This window comes from Aspergillus ruber (assembly GCF_000600275.1).
Source record: "Aspergillus ruber CBS 135680 unplaced genomic scaffold scaffold00013, whole genome shotgun sequence".
Lineage (NCBI taxonomy): Eukaryota > Fungi > Ascomycota > Eurotiomycetes > Eurotiales > Aspergillaceae > Aspergillus > Aspergillus ruber.
The window spans coordinates 42698-70035 of NW_024467309.1; the positions used below are offsets into that span (position 1 = coordinate 42698).

The 27338-nt window shown below is 51.5% G+C and overlaps 10 protein-coding genes across 10 annotated transcripts; 5 read left to right on the top strand and 5 right to left on the bottom strand.

Annotated features, from left to right (window-relative positions):
• Window positions 1-108: 108 nt before the first annotated feature.
• On the bottom strand, window positions 109-2861 carry EURHEDRAFT_455983 (beta-glucosidase; the record flags this gene model as incomplete). Its single annotated transcript, XM_040784320.1, has 4 exons — window positions 109-1692; window positions 1742-1853; window positions 1902-2041; window positions 2088-2861. 4 exons carry the CDS (start codon window positions 2859-2861, stop codon window positions 109-111), a joined length of 2610 nt encoding a protein of 869 aa, XP_040638721.1.
• A 904-nt stretch (window positions 2862-3765) lies between these two features.
• Window positions 3766-6739, bottom strand: EURHEDRAFT_515366 (6-phosphogluconate dehydrogenase, decarboxylating; the record flags this gene model as incomplete). The annotated part of the gene is made up of 4 exons (XM_040786369.1): window positions 3766-4163; window positions 4216-4725; window position 5067; window positions 5231-6739. 4 exons carry the CDS (start codon window positions 6737-6739, stop codon window positions 3766-3768), a joined length of 2418 nt encoding a protein of 805 aa, XP_040638722.1.
• A 140-nt stretch (window positions 6740-6879) lies between these two features.
• On the top strand, window positions 6880-8532 carry EURHEDRAFT_61380 (sugar phosphate isomerase/epimerase family protein). The gene is made up of 2 exons (XM_040787600.1): window positions 6880-7514; window positions 7561-8532. Exons 1-2 carry the CDS (start codon window positions 7119-7121, stop codon window positions 8218-8220), a joined length of 1056 nt encoding a protein of 351 aa, XP_040638723.1. The 5' UTR covers window positions 6880-7118; the 3' UTR covers window positions 8221-8532.
• On the bottom strand, window positions 7879-10178 carry prnC (delta-1-pyrroline-5-carboxylate dehydrogenase prnC). Its single transcript, XM_040781884.1, has one exon. The coding sequence runs from the start codon at window positions 10015-10017 to the stop codon at window positions 8317-8319; it is 1701 nt and encodes a 566-aa protein (XP_040638724.1). The 5' UTR covers window positions 10018-10178; the 3' UTR covers window positions 7879-8316.
• Window positions 10179-10876: 698 nt separating this feature from the next.
• Window positions 10877-12229, top strand: EURHEDRAFT_456091 (proline dehydrogenase family protein; the record flags this gene model as incomplete). The annotated part of the gene is made up of 1 exon (XM_040784332.1): window positions 10877-12229. The coding sequence occupies one exon, from the start codon at window positions 10877-10879 to the stop codon at window positions 12227-12229; it is 1353 nt and encodes a 450-aa protein (XP_040638725.1).
• Window positions 12230-12426: 197 nt separating this feature from the next.
• EURHEDRAFT_455883 (putative proline utilization protein PrnX) lies at window positions 12427-13470 on the top strand (the record flags this gene model as incomplete). Its single annotated transcript, XM_040784312.1, has 1 exon — window positions 12427-13470. One exon carries the CDS (start codon window positions 12427-12429, stop codon window positions 13468-13470), a length of 1044 nt encoding a protein of 347 aa, XP_040638726.1.
• Window positions 13471-13643: 173 nt separating this feature from the next.
• Window positions 13644-16402, top strand: EURHEDRAFT_377589 (Zn(II)2Cys6 transcription factor; the record flags this gene model as incomplete). The annotated part of the gene is made up of 7 exons (XM_040778981.1): window positions 13644-13717; window positions 13771-13887; window positions 13937-14139; window positions 14230-14315; window positions 14362-14975; window positions 15034-15204; window positions 15256-16402. 7 exons carry the CDS (start codon window positions 13644-13646, stop codon window positions 16400-16402), a joined length of 2412 nt encoding a protein of 803 aa, XP_040638727.1.
• A 196-nt stretch (window positions 16403-16598) lies between these two features.
• Window positions 16599-17990, bottom strand: EURHEDRAFT_377590 (BUD22 family protein; the record flags this gene model as incomplete). Its single annotated transcript, XM_040778982.1, has 2 exons — window positions 16599-17681; window positions 17745-17990. 2 exons carry the CDS (start codon window positions 17988-17990, stop codon window positions 16599-16601), a joined length of 1329 nt encoding a protein of 442 aa, XP_040638728.1.
• A 190-nt stretch (window positions 17991-18180) lies between these two features.
• EURHEDRAFT_412339 (complex I 30 kDa subunit family protein) lies at window positions 18181-19284 on the bottom strand. The gene is made up of 3 exons (XM_040781885.1): window positions 19044-19284; window positions 18340-18989; window positions 18181-18285 (listed from the first exon to the last, which is right to left on the bottom strand). The coding sequence occupies exons 1-3, from the start codon at window positions 19198-19200 to the stop codon at window positions 18235-18237; spliced, it is 858 nt and encodes a 285-aa protein (XP_040638729.1). The 5' UTR covers window positions 19201-19284; the 3' UTR covers window positions 18181-18234.
• Window positions 19285-19636: 352 nt separating this feature from the next.
• On the top strand, window positions 19637-25431 carry EURHEDRAFT_377592 (CCR4-NOT core ubiquitin-protein ligase subunit MOT2; the record flags this gene model as incomplete). Its single annotated transcript, XM_040778983.1, has 6 exons — window positions 19637-19689; window positions 19749-19815; window positions 19911-20026; window positions 20093-20461; window positions 20518-22337; window positions 23228-25431. The coding sequence occupies 6 exons, from the start codon at window positions 19637-19639 to the stop codon at window positions 25429-25431; spliced, it is 4629 nt and encodes a 1542-aa protein (XP_040638730.1).
• Window positions 25432-27338: the final 1907 nt, after the last annotated feature.

Here is a 27338-nt window from a genome sequence, read left to right on the forward strand (position 1 = left end):
TTGGTAAGATACATGCGTATGCAAATGAATGATTATTACTAGTATTTCTTAAAAACATCAACAACTACTCCAAAAGAGCATATATAAAAGTAACTGTCTACAACCAACCTAACCAAGCACCTCACAATCCTCACCAACCTCACAAACCACCCTCATATCAGCAACACTCTCCCCAATCCAAATCCTAACCCCCTCCCCATTCACCGGTGCCTTCCAATCCTGCACCACCACATCCCACACACTCAAATCCTTTCTCGTAACATCTAGCGTAACAGTCTCGCTCTCCCCGGGACCTAGATTCTTAGTTTTTTCAAATTGACGTAGTTGTAAACGTGGTGTTTCGAGGCCGAGACTAGATGGTAATTCAACGTATAACTGCGGCACGGCACGACCGTTTCGAAAACCGGTGTTCGTAATTTTTGATTGCACAGAAAATGCGATCTCCCAAAGGGCTGGATTTCCGCCTTCTGCGCCGCCGGCGCGAGGGGTGGACTGGGGGGTTGTCGTGTAACCTGATGGGTAAGGGTAGGGCTTAGATGAGTTTGACGCGGCGTTCTCGGGGTGGTCGAGATAAGGGTATAGATAGCGCCAGATGCGGTTGAAGTTCTTTGGCCAGGCAGCCTCAGATGCGGATGGGATTTTGTTGGAGTAGGTTGGGGTTGCGCCTTTGCTGGGACGGGGGGAGGGGTATGCGTCATCTAGCGGTGTGATTACGGAGATTGTAGCGGTCATGTTGAAGGTCGTGTAGGATAGGCCGTGGCCAAATGGGTAGCGTGGGGTGACGTTTGCTTTGAGGAAGTGTCGGTAGTCGATGTAAAGGCCTTCTTCGAAGTTATCCTGGATCTGGACGAATGGTTTGTCGATTAGGTCCACGCTGGACCCATAATCCGACTCTTTGCGGGCTATTGTGTATGGCAGGTGACCACTAGGGCTGTAATCGCCGAAGAGGATGTCTGTCAAGGAAAATCCCGCTTCCTGGCCAGGAAGATGAGCGAGTACAACTGCCTTGACGGAATCAAGCTCGACCCATTCTTCCATTAGGATAGGGCCAACACTATGGATAACCACGACGACCTTGGAGAATTTGTCTGCTGCAGATTTGACAAGGTCGTCTCCGTGGTGCCAGGCGTTAAGACCAGCCACTGAGCGATCTCCTCGGTTGCCTTCGACGATGAGGAAGTTCTCACCAGAGTTGGCATTGATGAATACAAGCGCGATGTCATCGGGGTTGGCCGTCACATCCGAAGGAAAAGAATCCGTAAGATGGAACTCCACGTTGGAGGAGATATTGGCAATAGCCTCCTGGGGAGTAACCAAATACGGAAGTTTGGCGGTACCACTACCCCATCCGGAAACGAGAACACCATTATTACAAGCCATGCTACCGCAAGAATTGAGACCGTTCGAGTTCAGCCCGGCGTCGGTTCCAAATACCTTCAGCGAGTCGTTCCGTCGCAGAGGAAGCACCCCGTCTTCGTTCTTCAACAGCGTGATGGCATCTCTGGCAATCGCTCTGGCAGTAGCGTTGTGGTTGGCTTGCACGTTGACGAATTTGTTCACGACGCCGCTAGGCGAGAAGAGGGCGCCTGGATAGAGGAGTCCCTTTTCCTCTTCAGTGTTGCTGGAGAAGTTGGGGAGTGGGTAGTCTTTGTCCTGTCCAAGTTTGTACCATGTTGCGACGATCCGGGTGACCTATTGTTCTCAGTACCTAAATTACTCGTGCATAGTGCAAAGGACTTACCATGTCATTCAGACGATCGACAGGAAGACTTGCATTGAGGACCGCTTCTGACAGCTTCGGGCCCCAGAAAGAGTCGCCGAACAAAGGAATGGATCCGTCTCCTGGCATGGACCTGGTTTGTCAGTTGTAGTCCGAACCGATAGCAAATGGAGAGACCAACATGTCTAGACCACTCAAGGCACTCTGAACACCAGACTGATGCGCCAACCAATCCGTAAGCACAAAGCCCTGGAAGCCAAGCTCGTCCTTGAGAATGCCATTAAGCAGTTTGCTGTTTTGGCTGGAAGCGGATTGGTTCACCTGAAAAGTCAGCAACAAGAAATTCAATAGTAGATGGTCGACTAACATCATTATAAGCCACCATAACAGATCCAACACCAGCCCTCACGCCCTCCGCAAACGGCCACAAATACAACTCGTGCATTGTACGATCGTCCAAGTTCGAAGAGTACGCCTTGGTAACAACAGAGGTCATCCGATGCAGCTCCTGCTCATTGGCAATGAAATGCTTAATACAAGCGATAGACCCCGTACTCTGCATTCCCTTGATCGTCTGCGCACCGCCAATAGCTTGCAGAGTAGGATCCGCCCCAAATCCTTCCCAGTTCCGACCAGCTTTCGGTTTCCGGCCTAGTGGTCCAACAACGGGGCCTAATTGCACATTGACACCTTTTCCCCGCGACTCCTCGCCTAGCGCGACACCGCGCGCATGCATGAGGTCCTTGTCGAAGGTGGCTCCTACGGTGATACCGGCGGGGAAGAACGTGATGTGATCGGTCGAGGCAACACCCAGCGCAGAGTCCTGGAAACAGAGACTTGGAATTCCGAATCGCGGCGCGCTGCCTGTTTGCCCTGAGCAAGGCCCCATAAAGATCCCCGTACCTGTGGTCAGGTTCACTTTCTCGGCCAGGGTCATATTGCTGACGACCTGTTGCGCTTTCTCATACGCATCAGACCAGGACGAAACCCATCCACCCTTGGGCGCGGGATAATACGGAATAGCCGCATACCCATCATCCGAATCTCTCGCGATCAAAGGAGTGTCTGCCAACGGCGAAGCAAAACCAGTGAAAGAAGTAAAAAGAGAGACTAAGGTCAGATACCCGGAAAGGCGCGCCATATTGGGAAAAGCACTCCCTGCAGCCCTATGCTGGTAAAACGAACGTCAGATTGTGATCCGATCTAGATCCGGGGTGTGGCACGGGTTATATAGAGCGGGTTGTTCATATTAAATATTACCCGCAATGGTCATGGGGCGTCGCTCATCCTAGGATACGGATACCGGACATAGTGACGTATGGGGTTTGGGCCGAAGCATTGGCGGTTTCGACGATCTTGCCGGATGTGTATCCGGAGGTTTGTTTCTTATTTGTACTTAGGGATGTTGTGATATCAAGCGAGGGAGACTTGGGTTGTTCTTCGGAAGCACAAGGCTGGTATGGATGTCCTTATCGGATAGCGGTCAGGAGTACGGAGGGCTAACTCCATGGGGAATAGCGTGAAGTTGTATGCGATAGGTATTCTTGTATACAGAGAAACTGGTCAATTCGTAGCGTGGGTGGTTATTCTACTATGTTTGACTCTGTCTCAAGCCTGACATCAACCGCGCTGATTCAGATGTTCCAACTACCATGGAGAGCCAGTGGCTGCCACAATACTACCGAATAGAATATCGACCGATTAAGCGAGAACAGGAACGGTTCCCGCCTGACGATCGCTCGCAAACTTGTGCAGTTAAGGTAACGGCGTGGCCGCTCAGGGGTTTAGCAAGTGCCAACCGGACAAACGAACACTGGATCAGATTGGTGATGATGCTTTTTTTAGATGCGGGGTGATCGTTTCCGATGACAGTTCGGATTTTCCATGTCTGCATCGGGGGAATTGCAGGCGAGATGAGACTGGGAACGCATGCACACCCGGTGTTTGTCCGATATCGAAGAAATGGCAGGTATCATCACAAAATTGGTTCTCATGAATTCATGACATCTATCAACAAAACATTTAAACAGATTTGAGACATGCAATTACTGGAAAGCACCAGGGAACAGATAGTCCAGACGCTGGCGAGCGTCAGGACTCCACTGAGCCTGGGGAGTGGTCAGACCGAACTTGATAGATCCCTCAATGTGCTTGGCCTGCACAAGGTCGGAGTTTTCGTCATTGGCCAGGGTATCGAGCACAGCCGTGACAAAGCGGCGGGCATTCTCGGCATTGGCCTTCATGTTACCCATAACCATCTCGACAGTCACATCGGCGGTCGACTCGTGCCAGCAGTCGTAGTCGGTTGACATACAAATCATCTGGTAGGCAATTTCGGCTTCGCGCGCGAGCTTGGCCTCGGGGAGACACGACATGTTGATGACGGTGCCACCCCAGGAACGGTACATGTGACTCTCGGCGCGGGTCGAGAACTGAGGTCCCTCTGCGAAGCGTTAATAACAATTGGTCCCCACGGAGTGACAATGATTACATACCCATGCAGATGATAGTGCCCTTGTCATGCAACGTCACACCCTCACCCTCCAAGCTGTGTCCGCACTCTCTCACAACCTTGGCAACCCGCTCATCAAACGGATCCGCAAAAGGAACGTGAGCAACAACACCCTGCTCAAAGAATGTCCAGGGACGGAAACCCTTAGTTCGGTCAATGACCTGGTTCGGCACCACAAAGTCTCGCGGTTTGACTTCCTCCTGCAAGCTACCGACGGCAGAGAAGGCGATGATGGTACGGACACCAATGGAGCGAAGGGCAGCGATGTTGGCACGGGCGGGGACCTCATGCGGCGTCAGCTGGTGGTGAAGACCATGGCGACTGAGGAATGCGACCGCGACGAGCTTGCCGGTGGTGGTGCATTTGTGGTGAAGGATGGTAATCGGCGAGGAGGGGTTGCCCCACGGCGTGGAAATTTCGAGGCTGGCAACCTGAGTGAAGCCGGGGAGTTCGCGAAGACCGGTGCCACCGATCACGGCGATGCGAACGGGGTCTAAAGCATTCAACAGTTAGCATATTTCTTCGTAGGCTCATATCCCAGGTCAAAGTATGCGACAGCGGGGTATCTGTATCTCACCCGCGTAAGTGTCAGGAAGAGCAGCCATTTTCTGCGCCAATTGCTTTGGAGAGTAGATTCGCCGAAGAGGTCTTCTAGAGAGGCTAGAAAGAGAGCGACGAAAAGAAGCAACAACAGGCCACATCCAGCTTTGAATAATAAACCGATGCGAAAAATGAGGCTTTCGCGGGGTTTCCCAATCGGGTTAGTCCACTACCACGTGCCACACGTGATTCGTCTGTTTTGGCGCCATCCTCGACTAAGATGTCTACAAGTACTCTGGACAACATAGTAATACTAGTACTATGAATAGGTATGGCCTTGGGATCATCGGGAACCGAAACGAAATGCAATTCATTAACTATGCATACAGAGTAAACCATACAAATAAAGGAAATGATTATGCTGGCCGCCATTCATAATGATGAGGCCCCTTCTTAACCGGGCCCGGATCCTCTCCAGGAACACCAGGCTTATTATACGCATGTGCCCCGAAAAAGTCCATCTGAGCCTCCATAAACTTGGTCGGTAGCTTTGTGCCACCCTCATACTTTAGGTACTCGAGCGTGGCCGAGATAGCAGGGATATAGTGATCAGACATGACACTCTCAATGACAACCTGTTTCAGGGATTCAAAGTTTTTATGCAATTCTTGCGCGACCTTATCGATAAACTTGATGTTGGTCATTTGCTTGTCGGCGCTAAGTGCTGGCTGCAGGATATCGGCAATGGCCTCGGACTGGATAATACATCCGGCACGCCAGATTTGGAGACACTTGCCGAGATCGATGTTCCAGCCCTCATCTAGGGACGCGCGGGAAATTATTTCGAGACCTTGGCAGAAAGACGCGAGGAAAGCGACGTAGACCGCGCGACGGATGTGCTCGACGAATTCCTTGCGGTTTTTAATGCGCTCGATTGGCTTGGGGGAGGGGACTTGGATTTTCTTCGCGACCTTGACTCGTTCTTCGCGGTTGCCGCTGGAGATTCGCATGTAGTGCGCAGTAGCTAGAGTCGGGGCCGAGACGTGACGGAATGCTGAATCCATGAGGGCCCAGAGTGGGGTGCCTTCGGTGTTGTCGTCGTCTTGGACGACCTTGTCCAGGACGTCGTCTAGCACGTAACCATCTTTATTACTGACGCCTTCGCCTTTGTGGTCGCCTTGGGGAGTGCGCTTGACGTGGCATATTTCAGAACCGATTTGGATAAGGTAGTTGTTTTTAAGCTCGCCTTCCTTGTTCCATTGCTCGAAGATATCTCCGATCTCGTCATAGTTCATTCCCAGGCCGTAATGCAGAAGAGACCAGGCCTCGGCCAGTGTCGACAACATACCACCTTCGATACCGTTGTGAACCATCTTGACGAAGTGGCCGGACCCGGCAGGCCCAACGGCAGTCACACAGGGAAGACCGGTCTTCTTGTCTTTGGCCGAGTAGGCTTCCAACAACGGCATCACGATATTCATAGCCTCCGCATCACCTCCAGGCGACAAACTAGGACCCCTTCGAGCAGATTGATAACCCCCCGAGACACCCATACCGATCCAACTCACACCAATCTCCTTGCACTCCTTCTGTCTCCGCTCCGTGCGTCGATAATTCTCATTGCCGCCGTCGAGAATAATATCACCCTTCTTGAGATCCTTCTTGATCATGCTCAGCACGGAATCAGCAGGTTGGCCATGGGTAATCGAGAACATGAATAGTTTCCGATCGCCCGCGCCCTCGAGAGACCTGGTGAACTCGTCGATATCATGGTATCCCTCGACCTTGGTCTTGATATCCTTGGATGCTTTGACGTTGCCCATGAGCTGATCCAGGTTACCCTTGCTAACGTCCCAGACAGAGACATCGAGGCCAATTTCCGAGAAGGCAAAGACCATCATCGAGCCCATGTTGCCGGCTCCGACGACGCCGATGCGTTTGAAATGTTGGATAGGGTTTGGCGGCATGATGCAGGTACACTGATAAACAAACAGTATGGAAAGACAGTCAGCCTGCTATACAATATTTGAAAAGCAGCTACTTAAAAATGTCTAACAATGTCTTGTGACATCGGGGCCGAGTCCGGTTTATACGGAGAGGGATTACATCATGGCTACCATTTCCGTTGGACGTCACAGATCGATCACCAGCTTTATACCTACCCCAGATTATATATAATGATAGCTTTTGATGTCACTAATCGGACCATTGCTCCGTAAGCTATCAAGATTACATCACCTGGACAAACCATCCGCCATTGAACCCAACTTTTACTTGAAATCGCTTTCCCCCATCACACATCGCCAGTTGAACTAATCCATTATCATCAACCAAACACAGAACAGAATGAGCTCCTACATCAGTTTCGAATCCCTCCGCAACATCCCTCTCTCATATGCCTCCTGCTCAATCGGCACAAAACAATCCGACACTCTCCCCCGAAAACTAGAAGCTATCGCCGCGGCCGGATTCATCGGAATCGAGCTCTCCTTCCCGGATATCCTGGCCTACGGGTCTCAAATTACAGGCAGAGAATTGGGATCTCACGAATATAAGCCGCTCGTCAATGTGACGAAGGAGATTAAGAAGTTGGTCGACTCGAATGGGTTGCAGGTTATGATGTTGCAACCGTTTGGGAATTTTGAGGGGTGGCCGGATGGTTCGAGGGAGAGGGAGGATGCGTTTCGGAGGGTGGTTGGGTGGATGGATATCATGGAGGCTGCGGGGACGGATCTCCTTCAGGTACGCTTCCCTCATGTGCAATCGATATACATACTGATAAGAATAGGTCGGCTCAACCGACGCACCCCCCGGCAGAATAAACACGGACCGCAAAGCCATCGTCTCCGACCTGCGCGACCTGTGTGACCTCCTCGCCACGCGCAACATGCGCCTTGCCTACGAAAACTGGTGCTGGAGCACCCATGCCCCAACCTGGAAAGACGTCTGGGAAATCGTAAAAGAAGTTGACCGCCCCAACGCCGGCCTCTGCCTGGATACCTTCCAGACATCAGGTGGTGAATACGGCGATCCAACAACAGAAATGGGACTTATTAACCATATGTCTCCGACTGCGCTGAACCAAGTATTCCATGCTAGTATGGATGAGTTGGCACGGACGGTGCCTGCGGACAAGATTTATCTGTTGCAGATTAGCGATGCGTATAAGCCGCCGGAACCGCTTTCTGAGAAGACTGTTAAGGGGTTGAGGCCGAGGGGAAGGTGGAGTCATGATTTTAGACCGATGCCGTATGATGGGGGGTATTTGCCTATTGAAGAGGTAGCGAAGGGGGTGCTAAAGACTGGGTTTAGGGGGTGGTTTTCGATGGAGATTTTTGATGGCGGGCCGGATGGCAAAGGGAGGGAGTATGAGATGAATGGGTATGCGGAGAATGCGATGGAGAGTATGCAGCGGTTTTTGAGGAAGTGTTCTACAGATCGGGAATAGTGAGCGCACGAGTGTGGCGAACAGTAGAAAAGGATAATGCTATTAGATATATACATAGTTATGCAGTACAGGTATCGTTATTTCATCAAAGGCAAACTAAGCATTGCTGGGGTATCCAACCGAGTACGTCGGCACAAACTCCTCCTTGACAGATCTCAGCGACACAAACCGGCTCAGCAAGTTAGCACTGCCGGCCTTGTCGTTCGTACCACTGGCACGCGCACCGCCGAAGGGCTGCTGGCCGACAACGGCACCGGTGCTCTTGCAGTTGATGTAGAAGTTACCGGCGGTGTTGCGGAGGGCGTCGCTGGCGCGGGTGATGACATCACGGTCCTGCGCGAAGATGGAGCCCGTCAGGCCGTATTCGCTGGTGTTGTCGATCTTCTGGCAGATGCGCGAGAAGTCCTCCTCGGTGGCGTCGGGGTAGGCGTAGACGACGAGGACGGGGCCAAAGAGTTCGCGGGAGAGAAGGGGGTGGTCGGGGTTGGTGGTGCGGTAGACGGTGGGCTTAATGTACCAGCCCTTGGAGGAGTCGTAGGAACCACCGGCAAGGAGCTCAAGCTCGGGGTCCTTGTTGGCCTCGTCGATGACGCCGGCGAGTTTGTTGAACGAACCCTCGTGGATCACGGGGCCGCAGAAGTTGGTGAAGTCAGACGGCTCACCCTGCTTAAGGGCATTAGTCTCAGCAGCGACCTGGGAGAGGAACTCCTCAGCGCGCGAGGCGGGAATGTAGGCGCGCGAGGTGGCGCTGCACTTCTGGCCCTGGAATTCAAAGGCACCGCGGACGGTCTGGACGGCGGCGTTGCGGATGTCGGCAGTCTTGTGCACGAGGTGGAAGTTCTTGCCACCAGTTTCACCGACGATGCGGGGGTAGCTGCGGTACTTACCCTGGGCGACACCCTGGGCGATCTGGCCGTACAGACTGCGGAAGACAGAAGTGCTACCGGTGAAGTGCAATGCGGCGAATTCGCGATGGTTCAGCACAACGTTGGTAACCTCCTCAGCCTCACCAGGGACGAACTGGATGACGTCGCGGGGGAGACCGGCCTCGACGAGAATCTCGTGGACGAGGTGGTTGGAGGCAATGGCAGAAGGCGAAGGCTTCCAGATAACAACGTTACCCATCAGAGCAGGGGCAGCAGCCAAGTTACCACCAATAGCAGTGAAGTTGAAGGGGCTGACGGCGTAGACGAAACCTTCGAGGGGACGGTACTCGACACGGTTCCAAACACCAGGAGCATTGTGGGAAGGCTGCTGAGCGTAGAGCTCCTCAGCGTACTTGACGCCAAAGCGCAAGAAGTCGCAGAGCTCCGCAGCAGAGTCAATCTCAGCCTGGAAGGCGTTCTTGCCCTGGCCGTGCATGGTCAAGGCCATAACATCGTAGCGGTACTTATGAGCTATGAGATCGGCAGCCTTGAGGAAGATACTGGCACGGTCTGCGAACGAGGTAGAGGCCCATGATTCGCGGGCCGCCAGAGCAGAGTCAACTGCTTTTTGGACTTGTTCAGAAGTGGCGTTGGAGTAGGAGGCGAGGGGAGCGTGTGTGGAGGGGTCGGATTGAGTGAGAGGAGACGAAGGCTTGATTGTCTGGCCGGCGATGACGAGAGGAACGTTCAGAGGGCCGTTCTGCTTGTACTTGGCCAGAGCATCTTGGAGCGACTTTCTGTCGGGGGTGCCGGGGGCGTATGTCTTGTTAGGCTCGTTGTTAACAGTGGGGGCTTTGAATGTGGCATAAGAGCCCATAGAACGGGCGAGGGCCGGTGCCCGGAGTCGCTGAGCACGGAGGAAAAGAGACATTGTGTATAGAAGAGGTATGTGGTTGGTGAGTGGGAGGTACAAGAGGAGGGGAAGCTATATAAATGAGAATGCGGGGTGGTGGCACTATGCAACGCACAGCGTATTATGTATGGACCATGCAGAGTTTTGATACGCACGAACCGGAGAAAGAACAATGTCCGACAACGAAGCACAAGTAACCATGGAATTACGCCCTACAGAAAGAACTTGACAGAGGCAACACCGGGCCGGAGACCGGATCGCCAGATATGGTAATATAGTGCCGGTAACTAACTATGTACTTTGAATAATAGATACAGCAATATAAAATGGATTAGAGGATAGTAAGAGTAATAGAATATAAAAACAATGAGAGAGCATAGAGAAGAGTAGGAATACAATGATAAAACTCACTCTGATCCCCCGCATCTTATGGAGATCTGATAAGATCTACGAGGATAAGAGCATAAAATCGCTCATTCACAGCACGGCGTACAGCCAACTCCATGATATAAAGTCTCTGATATCCCACATCAATGCTTGTTTAGCCTACCAGGAGGACTCAAGATTACTTTTTTCATTATCCAAGTCTGTACAAAGTACTAAGTATCCCACTTGTACTGACCGGCCCGGTTACCGGTGGCTATCTTATCTAATCTGCAGGGAGATCATCGACGGGAATACAGCCGGCATACCGGTAGAGATCCCATGCAGTGCAATGACCGGCTGTGGTCACCAGACCGGAGTATGTCTGTTAGTAAAAGGAAGGGAAAGGGAAAAGGACAGCCGGTGGTGGCAATATATATCCCTTGCCCCTTCCTCTTATGATCCGTAGTTCTGTCAACTATCTCTATCTCTATTTCTACCTATACCGGGCAACATGAAGGCTCCCCGTCTTACTCGATCCCTGGTCAGCCAGGGCATCTCTCTCCCTGTCTCCCCAGTTAAGACAAGAGGAACACAGTCGCTTTCACCAAAGAACGGCTCGCCGCTCGCCAACCTCCCCATCTCCTCCGTCCTGCGGTCTCTAGTAATCCTCTCTATCTCCTCTTCATCCCTCCTCCTTAAACCTTGCATCTACACTCTGTCGCATCTCGCAAACCCCAAGAACCCCCTCATCGATGTCGCCAAAAACCCTCTTCTCAACCGTCTCGTCAAGCATACTCTCTACCGCCAGTTTAACGCCGGTGAGAACAAGCTTGAAGTCCAACAATCTATCAACGATATCAAGCGTCTAGGATACCGTGGTGTCCTCCTGGGATATGCCAAGGAAGTCCTCTCTGACCACGGCAATGCCCTCGAGCTCTCCGAAGAGGCCATTCGCGAAGAGATCCAGATGTGGCTCGATGGTACTCTGCAGACCGTCGATATGGCCCAAGAGGGCGACTATGTTGCATTGAAGTTCACCGGAATGGGTGTTCAAGCTCTGAAATACTTGCAGCAGCAAAAGGAACCATCGAAGTTTATGGATGATTCCATCCGGAAAGTCTGCGATCTAGCTCTATCGCGCAACGTGCGCCTGCTGGTCGATGCTGAAGAACAGGCTGTTCAGCCCGGCATCGAGGATTGGTCTATGATTTATCAGAAATACTGTAACTCTCGTTTCCCCGGCCGCGCCGTCTTTTATTCCACCTACCAGGGCTATCTCTGCTCAACCCCCACCACCCTCGCTCGCCACCTGGAGCAGGCTCGCCAGGAAGGCTACACTCTGGGTGTCAAGCTGGTCCGCGGTGCCTACCTCAAGATTGAACCCCGTCATCTGATCTGGTCTACCAAGGAGGAGACCGATGACTGCTACGACGGCGTTGTCGAGGCCCTCTTGACCCGCCGCTACAACAACATGCTCAAGCCCGCTGTCCAAGATCAGAAAACGCTTCCTCCGGTTAATGTCATCATCGCCACCCACAACCGCGACTCTGTCCGCAAGGCTCATGCTCTGCGCCTGCAGCAGCACGCCGAAAGCCAGGACCACGGTGTTGATCTCAGCTATGCCCAGCTCCAGGGTATGGCCGATGAAGTCAGCTGCGAGCTCTTGCAGGGATTCGAGGATGCAGAGCAAGGAAAGGCCGTCATGGAGAAGCCGAACGTTTACAAGCTGCTTACATGGGGATCGGTCAAGGAATGCATGGGATTCTTGCTGCGGAGAGCGATTGAGAACACCGAAGCTGTTGGACGTACCAAAGACTCGCAGCAAGCGATGTGGAAGGAGTTGCGTCGGAGAGTTTTGGGTTAATTTGTTTCTCTTTCGTTCTTCGTTGATACATTGATACCATTGTTAGTAGTAGTAATTGCATAGCGTGATGAGATACGAATAGCTTCAATTTTACCCCATTCGGGCCCCTCTTTCTCTTATCTTATTTAAACCTCTCCTCCCCTCTTTATCGCCTGCTCCTTCATAATTTCCTTCACTCTACTCAACTCACCAGCGCAATGCACCTCCTCACAGAATCAAACATTGCAACTATCCTCACCTCTCTGACGCCCACTCAAGGCCAGGAATTCCTCAATATTCTCACTCAATCACTCTCTTCAAACACCAACAATGCCATCCACCAACCCGCCAGAACCAGCATTGTAACCGATCAGAGCACCGCTCTGTTTATGCCCGTCTCCAACACCACCACTACCGGAATCAAGATCGTCCATGTGCCCCGCGCCTGTCCCATCGCGGGGGTCATCAACCTGTTTGACCCGGAAAATGGCCACTTGCAAGGCGTCTTAGGTGCAGCAGAGATAACAGCCTTCCGCACGGCCCTGGCGACCATGACACTGTTCGTGCAAGCTACAGGCGAACAGACGGGGATTAAACGAGAGAACATTGTGGTCTTTGGTTCCGGACGCCAGGCGGAATGGCATGCCCGATTGGCACTGCTCCTCTCCCCTCCCGGGAGTGTCCAATCCATTACGTTTGTGAATCGTGGGCGCGCTCGGTTACAGGCGCTTGAGAAGGAGGTGTTTCCGGTGCTGCGGGGGGAGTATCCGGGGGTGACCATGAATACTTTGTCCCAGGAAACTCTTTCTCAGGATGTTTACGAGGCTCGTCTACAGGGTCTTTTGGGAGGAAGTGATGTTATCTTCAGTTGCACTCCGGCTACGAAGCCTAACTTTCCTTTCGCTTATCTCCAACAACACCCGAAACGGCGTTTTCTCGGCTTGATTGGATCTTACAAGCCGCAGATGCAAGAGATAGACACTGAGACTTTGTTGTCCGGTGGCGGTGGGAAAATCTATGTAGACTCCAAAGAAGCATGTCTGGAGGAATCCGGCGAATTGATTCGGGCGGGCGTGACTGAGGATCAGTTGGTGGAGATTGGCGAGGTGTACGGAGGATCCTCCGCTGTGCAGATAGAGACCAACAGCAACGTGGTGTTTAAATGCGTGGGCATGGGGCTTATGGACCTAGTCATTGCCAAACAAGTACTAGAAGTAGCGATCAGACAAGGCCAAGGCATGAACGTGGAGGGATTTGCCTAAATGAGTAAATATGAAGTTATACACAGTGTACCACGTTTTTTGCACTCACGTGCCGTCCCCGAATTTTCTCCAACTCTCCGTATCGCACACTTTTCACTTGTACCATAATTCGATGCCTTAACTAAACATATATCTCATTTATATAGAGCAGACTATGCTCAAAGATTCTGAAAATGGAGAGTCCTTCGCAAGGGCAGTCTAAACGGCCTCGTGTCTCTGACGAGAACCGCAAGCGCGCTGTCAGAGCGTAAGCCTATACCTATCTACCATGTATTATACTTATCTAACTCTATAAACTAGATGCGATGGGTGTCGCCGCGTCAAGGAAAAATGCGAAGGTGGCGTCCCCTGTCGTCGCTGCACGCGCTATCGTCGCCAGTGTCTTTTCACTCAGCAAGAACAGCCGTCGCGGTCTTCGTACGTCCCTTATCTCTATCTAAACACTGGTCCATATTAACAAGCGCAGCGAGGACGATCGAGTGCACTATATGGAACGCATTCTGCATCACTATGTTCCTCATTTATCGCTGGATCTGCCGTCGCTGCGCACCGCGGCGGAGAAGCTGAACCAGCATCATCGCGGGTCCTCGGTCGATGTCGAGGATCTGGAGGATTTGACTATCGACGATGAGGATTTTGTTATCAAGCCTATGCCGGATAATACGACTCGTATGTTTTTTTTTTTTTTTTTTTTTTTTTTTTTTTTTTTTTTTTTTTTTCCGGCGTCGAAACTGGGATGCTGCAGTGCTAATTGAATAGAGTATTCTGGGGAATTCTCGTATCTTAATTTTTCGATGAAAATTCGGCAGAAAATCGATGAATGGATTAAGGCGGCTGTGCCGGAGGTACCTTTCAACTCTCTATTTGCGAGGAATATGTCTAACTGTCCAGGCTTCTACCGAAACTGAAACATTCGAAGACCACTGGCGTGCGACACAGCTTCAATCTGGCTCATCCCTGGTGGCTTCCGTCACCTGTCTTCCGCCACGTTATGTGGCCGATTTCCTCGTCCAGATCTTCTTCAAATATGCACAAACTAACAACTTCTACGTCGAAGAAGAATGGCTCCTCGACAAGCTCAACATCTGCTATACGGACCCCTCAGCACTAGCCCCCGACGATGCAGGCTCCGTCTGTGCCATCCTCATGGTTCTCGCCGTCGGCACTCAGTTTGCGCATATGGAGTCACCGACACCAGTTAACCAGTTATCAGAGGATCACCGGTTCTCTGAAGATGAGGTCGGATTGACTTTCTATCAGTTTGCGAGCAAGTTGCTACCAGACATCATTGCAACTACGTCTGTGAGGAGCGTGCAGGCTTGTTTGCTTATTGGAACTTATTTGCTTCCGTTGGATACTTCTGGGCTTTGTTATACGTATTTTGGACTTGCGCTGAAAATGGCGATCCAGAATGGTATGCATCGACGGTATCAGGGGGAGGGACTTTCGAGAAGAATGGTTGAGGTGCGAAATCGGGTTTTTTGGACAGCTTATACTATTGAGAAGTATGCATTTCTCTTCTTCTCCCCTTCCCCTGAAGGTATTTTGTTAACGATCAAACAGACGTGTGAGCATTCTCCATGGGCGACCAGTCTCGCTATCAGATTCAGACGTCGATGCCGCTCTGCCAACAGACTTTCCCGGTCTCATGCCTTCCGGACAAGTCTCCAACCATACCAACATGGTAACCTTGATCAACCTGACGTTAAAATTAGGCCAGGTTGCTCATGAAATGTATGCCCGCCATCACCTGACTCATTGCCCTCTTCTGACGATAACAACCAGATCATCACTCCGCAAATTCCCCAAAGGCCAGCAGCAGGACTGCCTAGAACGCCTTCTAAACATCCGTAAAAACCTCGTCGAGTGGTGGGCCACTCTCCCTGAAGTCACCCACTGCAGAGACCTCAACCCAGCAAACCCTCTCTTCCGCTCGAATGTGCACCTAAAGCTCGACTACTGTCTCACGCGTGTCTGGATCGGTCGTCCGTTCCTCTTCAGCAATATCCGTGGCGTCAATCCCGTCCCGTCACAGGGTTCAAATCCGCCGTTCAAAATGACATCTGGCACGTCCAAGAACAGAAACATCCTCGTCACCGACTGCGTCGAGGCTGCGCTAGAAATTGTCGACTTATGCCGTCTCCTCCGCGACGAAGCCGGCCTCGCCCGCGCTTCATTCACAGAATTCAGCTCCTGCCGCGCAGCACTCCTAGTCATCCTCGCACAAAGTCTAACAAAGCGCACCGAGCGTCTCCGCGAAGCATTAGACAAAGGCATGGGCCTGATAAAGATCATGTCTATGGGCGTAGGCTCCGCCCGGTCTGCCGTCAGCGTCATCGAAGCCCTCGAGCGCGCTATCCGCCGACTAGAAGAATGGAGCTCTACCCAAAGCGGCACTAACAACCCCGGAATCGTTGAGTCCGCATACGACCGTTTCAAGAACTGGGAAATGCTCTGGAAATCTGGACCCCTCTCACCGAGTTCCGTGTTCGCATCTGCAGCAAGCAACAACGGTAGCGGGAATGGGAACAACAACGGTACCACACCATTACCAGTCACTCCTATGATACCCAATATCTCCCCGCCTCCTCACACAGATACCATCTCAGATGCTAACCACAGTCCTGATGATTTCCCTGGCCACCATCACCATCACCACCATCACACGGTATCATCTGATTTCTCGCCGATTGGGATCCCGACACTCCCGCATTTCGGGTTCGATCATTTTGTTTCGAATTTTCCGCAGGAGTTGGATGAGTTTACGGCGATTCCATGCTTTGAGACGGATCCGGGTGCGCAGCAGCAGCCGGGGCAGAATCAAGGCCAGCAGCGAATGGGACAGGGTCCTGGGCATGGTCACGGGCAGAGTCAAAGCCCGCCGGGGTTGGAGTTGGATAATCGGTGGATGCAGTTTATTAATAATGACTAATTTTCCTTTGCGGTCTTGGTCGTTATGAGTTATGGTCATGTTATGGTTATGTGATTGATGTTTATTTGCATGGATGGATATGTGGATATGAATTTGATGAGGATATGGATATGAGTGGATATATATGCGAGATACCTGATTTGTATATGTATTGAACAAGCTTGACATCATAACACGACCTCTATACTTCGTACGTCTAATCAAAAGTAACCTTCTTCCCCTTAAACGCCGCCGTACTCGCCTGAGCCTCCTTCGCCTTCCGAGCCGCCTCCCACGACGGATGCATCGGTTTATCATCCACGGGCTCCTTCCTTTTATTCTCACCATCTCTCTGAAGCCTGTTCCCCCTCATCTCCCTGTTCGCACCAGTCGCAGCCCCCTTACCACCACCTGTAGCACCTCTGCGTACATCCCACCCACTATCCCGATTCCTCTTCTCCTTAGCAGCCTGCATCTTGACGTGATTCGCGCGCGAACCAAATTTCTTCTCCCAGAGTGCGCGACGGGCTTGTTGGCCCATGCGGTTTTTGCGGCGTGGTTGGGAGTCTTCGTCGTCTGAGGGCTCGGATTCGGAACCAGAGACATAACCGCCCATTGAGAGAGAGGGGAGGAAGGTTGTACTTGTTAAAGGTTCTTTGGAGGAGGCGGCTTTGGTTTTTGTTTTCTTGGCGGGGGAGGGTTCTGGTTCGGGAGAGGCTGAGGGTGAGGGTGAGGGTTCTGATTCGAGGTCGAGGTCGAGGTCGGGGGATGAAGAGCGCGAGGGGGAAGGGGAGATAGCCATTGGGTCGAGACGATCGTTGTCGTCGTCGGATTCGGATTCGGAGTCGGAGCCGGCGAGGCGGGAGTTGAATTGTGCGAAGTCTTCGGAGTCTTCGCTGCCACTTGCAGCTTCTTCGCCCATGTCCGTATCGATATCTCTCTCCTCAACTGCATCCTCATCCTTGACCTTGTGCTTGGACTGCTTGCCCTCCTTACCCTCACTGTCCCCCCGCGGAGCACTCCCCGAAGTAACATTCTTCTCCTGCTTTCCTGCCGGGGCGTCCAACCCCAAAAGCTTCCTAAACCCCTCCATAATCCCCGGAAACACCTCCTTCACCGGATTCGACTTGTACAATCTTGCAAGCACATTCCCCTCTGCCGCACTCTGCGGCCCATCAAGCGAAATATTCTTTTTCAAGTTCTCCCGGAAGTAAATGAACGCAGGTGCCTCGGCGATACGCTTCGTGCGCGCGAGTTGTTTGAGAATGTATTTGCTTGCTGTTTTGTCCATGTCTAGTGCCTAGTTACAATCAGCATGCACACCCCTATAAACTTGTGATACCAATAGGATATGGGTAGGTACCTTGAGAATCTTATTCTCCTCCTCTATCCTTCCCACCGTCCCTGGCTTCGCGCCCTCCTCTGAGCGGGCCTTTTTCCCCCGTCTCCCCATCTTCTGCTTCTCGAAGCCGCGTGAGACTTTCAGTGCGCGCGAGAGGACGTTCACTTCATAATCGAATTTGACGGAGAGGCGGTTCGCGATGCGGCCGGTTGCGTCGTTTGTGACAGTGGGTTTGGTGTCGAGGTCGGAGTGTTTGCGTTTTGGCATGTTGGATGATTATGGTATTGAGAATGAGTATTTATGAATTGATATGGGTGTGATAAATCCGACGAAAGTGAAGTACAAAAATGCTAAACGAGAAAGAGCTGGCGGAGTAGAAATCTTATCGGGAAGATTTTCTTCGGTGCCAAGACCGCCCTACAGCATTGTTACTACGCAGTACATACATAATAGAATACTACTGATTGGCAATTGAAGATATGTACAAACAAATACGAATACATTCACTAATCTATTTCTTTTCCTCGGGGTTCTCCTCGGGCTTGGGAGTAGCCAGTTTGAACTGCACTTGTCAGCATACCATCAATGCCATTTAGCAAGGGGAAAGGAAACGCACCGACTCAGGCTTGTCATCACGGCCTGGTCCAACAGGCTCCCATGACGTCGAACCGCTCTCAAAGTTCCGGAACGCCTGCGTAAGTTCAAGAGGCTCAATGACAATCCGCTTTTTCTCCTCATCATAACGCAGCTCGGTATACCCGGTCAACGGGAAATCCTTCCGCAACGGGTGACCATCAAAACCGTAGTCGGTCATGATCCGACGCAGATCCGGGTGTCCAGTGAAGAACACACCATACATATCATACACCTCGCGTTCGTACCACAAAGCACCCTCAAACAATCCTGTCACACTGGGCACAGGGGTCGCCTCATCCGCGTAGGTCTTGACGCGAATCCGCGAGTTGTAGCGGACACTAAGCAGATTGTAGACGACCTCGAAACGATTGTCCTTGGTCGGGAAGTCGACGGCGGTGATGTCAGAGACCTGGGTGTATTCGGCCGCGGTGTGGTACTTCAGGAAGGTCATGACGGGGATCAGACCGGTGGGGGCGGCATTGATGATCAGCTCGTCCTTCCACACGGAGAATTGTTGGACGTATTTCGGAAGGCACGACATGATGTACTGGCCGTATTTGTGCAGGCTTTCGGCTTTTTCGAGGTACTTGTCGGCAGGGTTTACCACGGGGGCGCGGAGGGGACCCGCAGCTAACCAAACATGTCAGCATATTCTTATCAAAACAGAAGCATATTAAGGCGTACGCGGACGCTGCGCCGTGCGCATGTTGGGGACATCGGGCTCCGTGGGCGAGAGCTTCTCAGCATACTGCAGAGGGGTTGTTGTGAAAGCGCGGACGCCCCGGGAGACGGCCAGAGAACGGCCAGAGCCCAGCCGCATAAGAGAGCGTGCAGAGGCCATTGTGCGGGACCGAATTGCGGCGATTGAACAGCGACAGAGGAACAAGAGGAGCTGGGAGCTTGACTGGCAGCCAGAGCGGGAATCTGGAGTCGAAAGTTGGCGAAGGCGGTCACGTGGGCGTTGGATGAATAACGCGGCGTTTATTGGTGGACAGGAAGCAAACCATGCAAACGACCAAAACTACACAAACAGCGGCCCAGAACTTCGTTTCTTCTTCGCCTCAAACTCTCCTCTTTCCGCCTCTCCTTCTCTCTTCCCCACGTCGTCGTCTACACTCTTCTATTCCTGCTTGTTTTCTCTCTTCCTTTATTTCTCTCCCCCTACACTCTTCCTTTCCGGTTTTCCTATCTCCCTTTTTGTCGTTTTCTCGGTGTTGGCGTTGTGGACTTGGTGGTCTTTTTAAGTCGTTCACAGTCTTCATTCACATTTGGCAACAATGTCGAGCCGTCTACAAATCGACTCCGTCATCGATGATGACGATGAGTTCTGGTATGCTGGTTGATTCCACTTTGGGGCTACTGCAACTGACATAACGTTTTCTAATATAGCCCCCTCTGCATTGAAGAGCTCGATCTGTCGGACAAAAACTTCAAACCCTGTCCCTGTGGGTATCAGGTACGTTCCTCGCGTTTTCCGTTTGAAAATACTCGAAATACCTTTCTATTTGCGTTTGCCTGTTGCTCAGCTCTAATATGTTCTGACATGACTAGATTTGCCAATTCTGTTACAATAATATCAAAACCCACAGCGAAGAAGGCCGATGCCCCAACTGCAGACGCCCTTACGATGAAAGCACTATACAATATAAGGTTCCCGATGCAGACGAGTACGTAAACCCCTCTCGCGATTCTGTGTTTCCGAGCCCCGCTAACGCATTCACTCTTCCGCATAGGTTCAAGGCGGACTTGGCATTGAAACATCGCAAGGCTGCGGCCGCAAAGAAGAAAGAGGTTGAAAAACGCGAAATCGAGGCCTCCAGTCGGAAGAATTTGGCTGGTGTCAGGGTCGTGCAGAAGAACCTGGTGTATGTGATCGGCCTTAACCCCACAATACGCGACGAGAACCAGCTCCTCCAGACACTTCGTGGACCGGAATACTTTGGGCAATATGGAGAGATCGAGAAGATCGTTGTTAGCAAGGCAAAGCCCGGTGGCAATCCCAATCAGGGCATAGGCGTCTATGTTACCTACGCCACCAAGTTGGATGCCGCAACGTGTATTGCCGCTGTGGACGGATCGGCGAACGGCGATCGGGTCCTCAGGTGCGTTCCCCTTTGGTTCTCCCCTTGCCGCTTTGCAAGCCATTAACATCCCGCAGGGCGCAATACGGCACGACGAAATACTGCTCTTCATTCCTTCGCAATGAACAATGTAATAATCGCAACTGTACCTTCCTCCACGAGACCGGCGAAGACAGCGATAGCTATACTCGGCAAGATCTGTCCTCGATGAATACGATTTCCACTCAACGCTCAGGTCATACTAGTGGTCCCCCCAACGGTCCCGGCAACGGTATTCCTCCGCATGTCGCCCGCTCATCGGCCCAGCCAATTTCTCAACCCCTACGTCGGCAACCCAGCAAGGATGACGCAGCCAGCCGCCCGCCAGATGGGCCCGCTCTCCCGTCATCCGCAAGCTGGGCGAACAAGGATGCTCCGATCAACCGTGCACGAAGAGGTAGCTTGACTGGCAGCCAGCCTTCACAGAGCCCGCGCCCCGGCATTGCTACTGCTACCCCTGCTGCGGAGGAACCGAAACGCATTGAGAAGCAGCCACCCACCACCCAAGACAGTCGTCAAACTTCGTCGCCGGCAGATGCACGATCTTCCCCTTCCGTAACGTCTCGTAAAGAGAAGTCCGAGAAACCGCCTGCAGACCCTGAAGCTCCGCTGCTGGAAAATCTTCTAAATGCAGTCAATTCTCCTAGTTTCAAATTCGTCTTTTCGACAGCAGGGTTATCTGCAGAAGATTTAGCATTGATCGAGAAGCATGCCTCATTCATCGATCCGTACGGAGGTGTTAAACGCAGGGCGATGCGGGAAAAGGCCGAGCAGGAACGTGCGAAACGGGAGCAGGAATTGCTTCTCTCCACCACTGTTGAAGACGAGGGTAGAGAGAGTGGGAGTCTCCAGCTCGGTGGTGAGCCAGATGATGCGCTTCCTGTTAGGGGCAGGGAGACCCGTGAATCTCACGGTGCCATCCAGCCACCATCCCAACAAGGCACTACCGATAACTCTGTCGTTGGCTCGCCTATTTCAGCAACGAGCAATCAGTTCCAAAACCTCAACCTCCAAGGTCGCAGCCTAACGCCCCTTCAGCAACAGCAGTTGATGCTTCTGAAGTCTGCCAACAATCAGCAGGCTGGTTTGGTGGATCCTCTGCAAAGTGCTGCGTTTGACCAGGCGGCCCAAGCTCGGAACAATCTTCTTCAAAACCAGTTAGCACAATACAATGCGTTGCAGGCACAGAATCGCCAGTCTCGGTTTTCTTTTGCCAACGAGGCCAATGCCAAAAACCTTCCCAACGCCCGCATATTGAACCAGCAGGCGCAGCAGGCACAGCAGGCGTCTTTGATGCAATCTGGGACTCCAAATCCGCTGGCCGCGCCCACTCCCCAGCACGGACTTGCCAACAATTACTACACCAGTGGAGTCCAGGGTCCTCCTCCGGGCCTGAAGACTGCTGGAACTCCTCCCATTAGCGGAGGCGGGATGTTCGCCCAAGGCCATGGGTTCACAAACGCCAATCTTGCCAACCTCGGAAAACAGGATGCCAATCCAGAGTTAATGCGTGAGCTGCTGCGTGGTCGCAGTGGTACGAGTACCGGTGGTTTACAGAGCCAGGAGGCTGCGAAGCGTGAGTTTCTCTTTCCTTTCCTTCAACAGCACCAAACCCCCCCTCCCCTGACTCCCACGAATGGCCTTCTCAGCTCTTTCTATGGCAACCAGACGGGGGCATACCCCGAAACTGGGCCACAGAAGCAGAAGAAGAAGGGGAAGAAGCACAGACACGCTAACACTTCCTCCGGTGGAGGCGGTGTAGTAGATCTTGCGGACCCGAGTATTTTGCAGGCAAGAATGCACCAAGTCGGTGCCAATGCTACTGCTGGACAGGCACTCTATGGGAGTCAGGGACAAGGTGGGTACAATCACTCCATGATGTATGGAGGCGGATTCAACCGCTGGTGATTGTTGTACCCCTTTCTTTTCCTCTTTATTCTTTAATTTCCCTTTAATTCCCTCTGTTCTTCTATTCGTCATTATCAATTTTCTTGCATTGTGTTTACTTCGTCCCCCCTATCTTGATTTACGACATGATATCATCCTGTTTCTGTTTCTTCTTCAAATGGGTGCAGGATATGAGCTTTGTTTTCTTATTCGGATTTGATGCAATTTTGATACTACAGCGTTTTTATTATTTCTGTCACGAAGCATTTGGGCAGACGGCTCTTTGAAAAAAACAAAAACCAGTTAGGGCTAGGCGTGCCTCTGGCGTTCTCTACCATCCTGTTTCATTACTTTTTTCTTTTTTTCTGTTTTCCGAATGTCATCCCCGGAGATGAGAAGGGGTCATCACATCTTATGAAGTTTTCATGTCTTTCGAACCCGCCTTGACCCAGGTGGTCATCGTATTATGTTTCTTCTTACTTTTTGCATCCGGGCTGGATTTGTCCGTCGGCATCTTGATAATTCCCGTTTATGGTTTTATGTACGTTAACCTCCCTGCCCTGATGTTGTCATATACGGAGACAGGGCCTCTTATCGGAAACCTATTTCTCACAATAACTGTTCATATAGACTTCCCTTGCTTTGTGTGTGCCTGGTCAAACCGGCCTAGGATCTTTGTGTAATTAACCGTGCCTGCCTCATGCGTATCACTTGACTGTCTGACTTGTTGTCATTCGTCTACAGTCTCGCGGCGCGCTTTCATTGCTTTCTTTACTTTTGCTTGGTCGTCGTTATCGCCATTTCCGATTTGCTCATCACTCAAAACTCTCTGTGGCAGGAAGCTGACGAGTGTCTGATCAGTTGACGAAGAATTCCCGCCGCTTGGTGCGCAACCCAAGGACAAGCGTCCAGTCGACAGTTTCGGATTCCTCTCACGCCTTTCCTCGGAGCCTCATGGATCAATTCGCAATGGGACACCAACACTTCCACCAGGGCTTCCCCTGCCGCAGTCTCATTTAGCTTCATCTCTCCTGCAAAGTCCGTTAAATCCGTCAAGTCCAGTGATGTCTGTGCCTCCCGGTTTAAGCCACCCGTTCTCCCGAGTTGGCACGCCGTCCCAGTCTCAAGAACACATCTCCCGACTCCAATCACCGGAGCCTAAGGAAACGCCAGATGCTGCGCCTTCGTCGAGCAGGGTTAAGAACGCATCGCAGATCTCGCTGGGCTCGCCCGTGCCAAAATCCATTAGCAAATCTCGAAGCCAGTCTAAAAGTGACTGGGCTGCGATTGGCGACAAGAAGGAAACGCCTACGACTGCGAAACCAAAACCAATGAAACTCGATTTACCAGGAACTACCGCTCCGCCGCCTGAAGTCTCTCCTTCTAAGGTGGAACCATCGGTTCAGAGTGCTCACGGACAAGCCCCGCCCTCTGCTCTTGGCTCTCGTCCCAATACTCCAATGACTGGTGTTTCGCGCTTGTCTGATTCGTCTGCCCCTCGTCAGCACCGGGTTCTTCGTGTTGTGGACACACCCAAGACCGAGACGCCGCCCCCTGTTTCTGCCAACCAGTCCGTGTCATCTAATCAGGCGACAGCGAAGGCTCGTTCTAGAATACCGAGTATCTCCTCTAACAGCCGGCCAGAGACACCAGGCGATGGCGGCTCTGAAATCGACCAGTACACTTCCGCATCTGTGTCTCGTGCCAACTCGCCTCCTGCTTCGTCTAGAATTGGGTCTGCACCTGTACGGTCCATGACAAAGAGTCAGGCGAAGAAGGAAAGAAGACAGAAGGCTAAGGAGGCAGAGGCTAAGAAGATTGAAACGACATCTGTGTTGACAGAAGAACCGGTTATTGCACCAATTGTTGGACGCAAGCGTAAGACCAAGAAGGCGCCGGCCAGCACCAATGCGGGACCGTCGAATGCGGCTGCAGAAAATGCTGCAGAACCTGCCAAGCCTAGCGAGGTCGCTGGCAAAGCTGCTGACGAGAAAGCGCAAAAATCGAAGGTCAAGGACAAGCAGTCGAAGGAGAGCAAGCCTAGTCCCACTGAGGAGAAAGCCCCTGTTCCTGATACGAAACCCACTGAGGAAACATGGCGGTCGAACAACACTCTGGAACAAATGCTCAAAGATGCTGAATCCAATGAAAATTCGGTTAAGGAATTGTTTTCGGAGCGCACGCATCCGCTACAGGTGTTGCTTTCTCAGCTTCACAGATCTGGGACTCTTGATCTTAACAACCATCCGCTGTTCAACCCGGCCAATCTAAGCCAACGGTTCGATATGAAATGCTTGGCGGAGGACTATGAAACCTTGAAGCACCCGATCGAGCTGACGGACGAAGATCGCAAGATTCTTCTTCGTGGAGAGCCTGTCCGTATCAACGCAGATTCCAACATGTTGAAGGATCGTTGCCTCATCAGTCCCCGTGGATCTGTTTTGCACCACTTGTCGCCTGAAGAAGAAGAGAGATATCTCGCCCTGGAGAAGAGCATTGCATGGACCGTCGATTCCTTCCAGGAATATCCCACCGCCCCCATCACGGAACCCGACACGACCAACCGTGCTGGCGGTCTCGATGCACTCTTTGCTACGCCGGAGAACTTCAACCTTTGCTGGGTGGACGATGCTGCGGCCGGTCTTACTTCGGGATCCCCCACTGCATCTTTTTCAGGAATCGAAAACATTGCCCCTGGAAATCCTCCTAACGTCCTTTCCGCAATGGAGGCAGACAGCACCCGAACCCATAACTGGGCCATCGCTAACACCGCTGAACTGGTCAATGCGACGGCTGCTTCTGTCCGGTCCTTTGCCGCAGCTACCGCCAAGCACATGCTGGGTGCTGCCGGCGTGGTCATGGGCAATATCCCCGATCTCGATGATGTTGTCGGAATGACGGATGAAGAGTTGCGTTCGTTCGCGGTCAAGTCGCAGAAGGAGCTTGAAACCTCGCGGAAAGAGTTGGATTCGATTGACAAGAAGCTTAACGCGTTGGTGAAGCGGAACAAGAAGCTCGCTCAGCAGGCTTTGGCCACGACTGTCGAGGGTCAACGTGTATCCTAATGTATGATTATGTTCTTTTTCTTTCTTCTCATGAACTGCTACGATGTACAGTGTCTATTATATTCTGTATTATACAAAGTTATCTTTACCTTTTATCGGGCTTGTTAGTGTACATAGTATGCGAAAACAATATCTTATTATATCCTCCTAAACCAAGCAAGTCTTATTAGAAAGTGAATCTCCCCAACACCGACAAACTGTTAGATGCTTTCCCCCCTTCAATCGTAAGCTGCTTTACGACCATCTCTTTATGATTCACCATGGACCTCGCGCACATCGTCGCCTCGTCTATCGTCAGCTTTATCGCCGTAGCCTGCATCATCACCTAGATCACCATGTGCGTCATGAGATGCGTTAGCCCACAGCAAGCGGAAAGTAGATGGCCCTTAGCTTCCATTACGAATGCTGTGTTTTACAAACAATCCGAATCTTAGACGACAATCCCTCTTACGAGTGTGAGTGAACACCAACACATCTCAGAAGAGGCGTGGTTAATTTAACCACAGACTGAGGTCGACGTCTTTGATTGAGCAAATGAAGCCCAAATTTCAATTTCCTGTAACCCATGCGCCAGTGGATGAGCTCAAAAGCCATTACTGAGATCTAAAAATGGACATGTTATACGAAGATACGAAAGTGCCATCCAATGGCATTAGAGACTCTCAGTGGGCAAATGTGTGAACCGGGACTAATATATCTTTAAGGTAGACGGCAATAAAAGCAGGAAAACAAAGAATTTGCTAAGCAGAAGATTTTAGGTTCTGTCTCTGTTGCATGCACGTCTGAGCGCATTTATCAGGGTGTCCCACTATGGTAACGCGACAGGCCTACTTATGGATGGAATAAAATGACAAGGTTCGAACGCGTCTCCTGCACCATGACCCCAATACTAGGTTTCAGGAGCACAATGGCCTAACACCCACCATGGAGGCATGGGCGAAATTAAGGGGTACATGAAGGACCCAAGGAGAGCGTGCTGGCTGATTCGTTACCACTGATTAAAGTTACTCAGATACCCTCGTGTGTTTACGGATTGGAAAACAATGACCGACAAACGAAATGGATTATGCTGGACTGAATTTAATGAATGCCCCTTGCGATCTCTGGGTTCAGTTCTTGGGGGCCTGATTACATTGACCCGGGCACCATCAGTCTATAGTGAAACCCAAAGGGCACACATTAGAGACAACGCTTTTACAAGCTCCAGGACCGTGAAGCAAACATTTTGACACAAGGACTTGAACGTTTATCGATGGGACATCATTATGATGCCCAAGGTCAAGAAGAGTTTGACACAATGGAGTCAGAAAAGGAATACCATGAGCCATTCATATGAAAGATGGCAATATAGCAGAGTGCCCAGTATTCTGCCGCCAAGTGTAGAACGGATCAACTATTTGAGGCGGGAGCCAGATTTGTGTCAATTTTTAGGGAGACTTATCGTCAGGAGACGGCAATATGCCTTGGAGAAGGTTGTGTGATCTCTTAGGGCTACATCAGTTTACTTCGGATCTGCCTTTATCTAGGTAGTACATCCTGCATGGCACTGATATAGTATGACAAATCGAGAGGGTTAATATTAGTCCAGCGGCTACCCATCAATTAACCTTGCTTCTCGTATGCGGCCTTAGACCTAATATCGATCCTAAGTTGACTTTATGTACAGTCACCTGACAAAAGTCTACGTAATTCCGCGTCGCGCGACGCGCCACCTGATATTGTCCATCATCTTTTCAACCACCTACACCATGCCTCGCACCCCTTTACGATCTACTAGTTCTAATAGGACTAATAGAAAGGAATTAGAACCTTTCCAACGGGGAATTATAGTTGGCCGATTCCTTGCAGGCCAGAAAAAGGCTGATATTCAGCGCGAAATGAATTTACCGTATACAACAATTCAAACC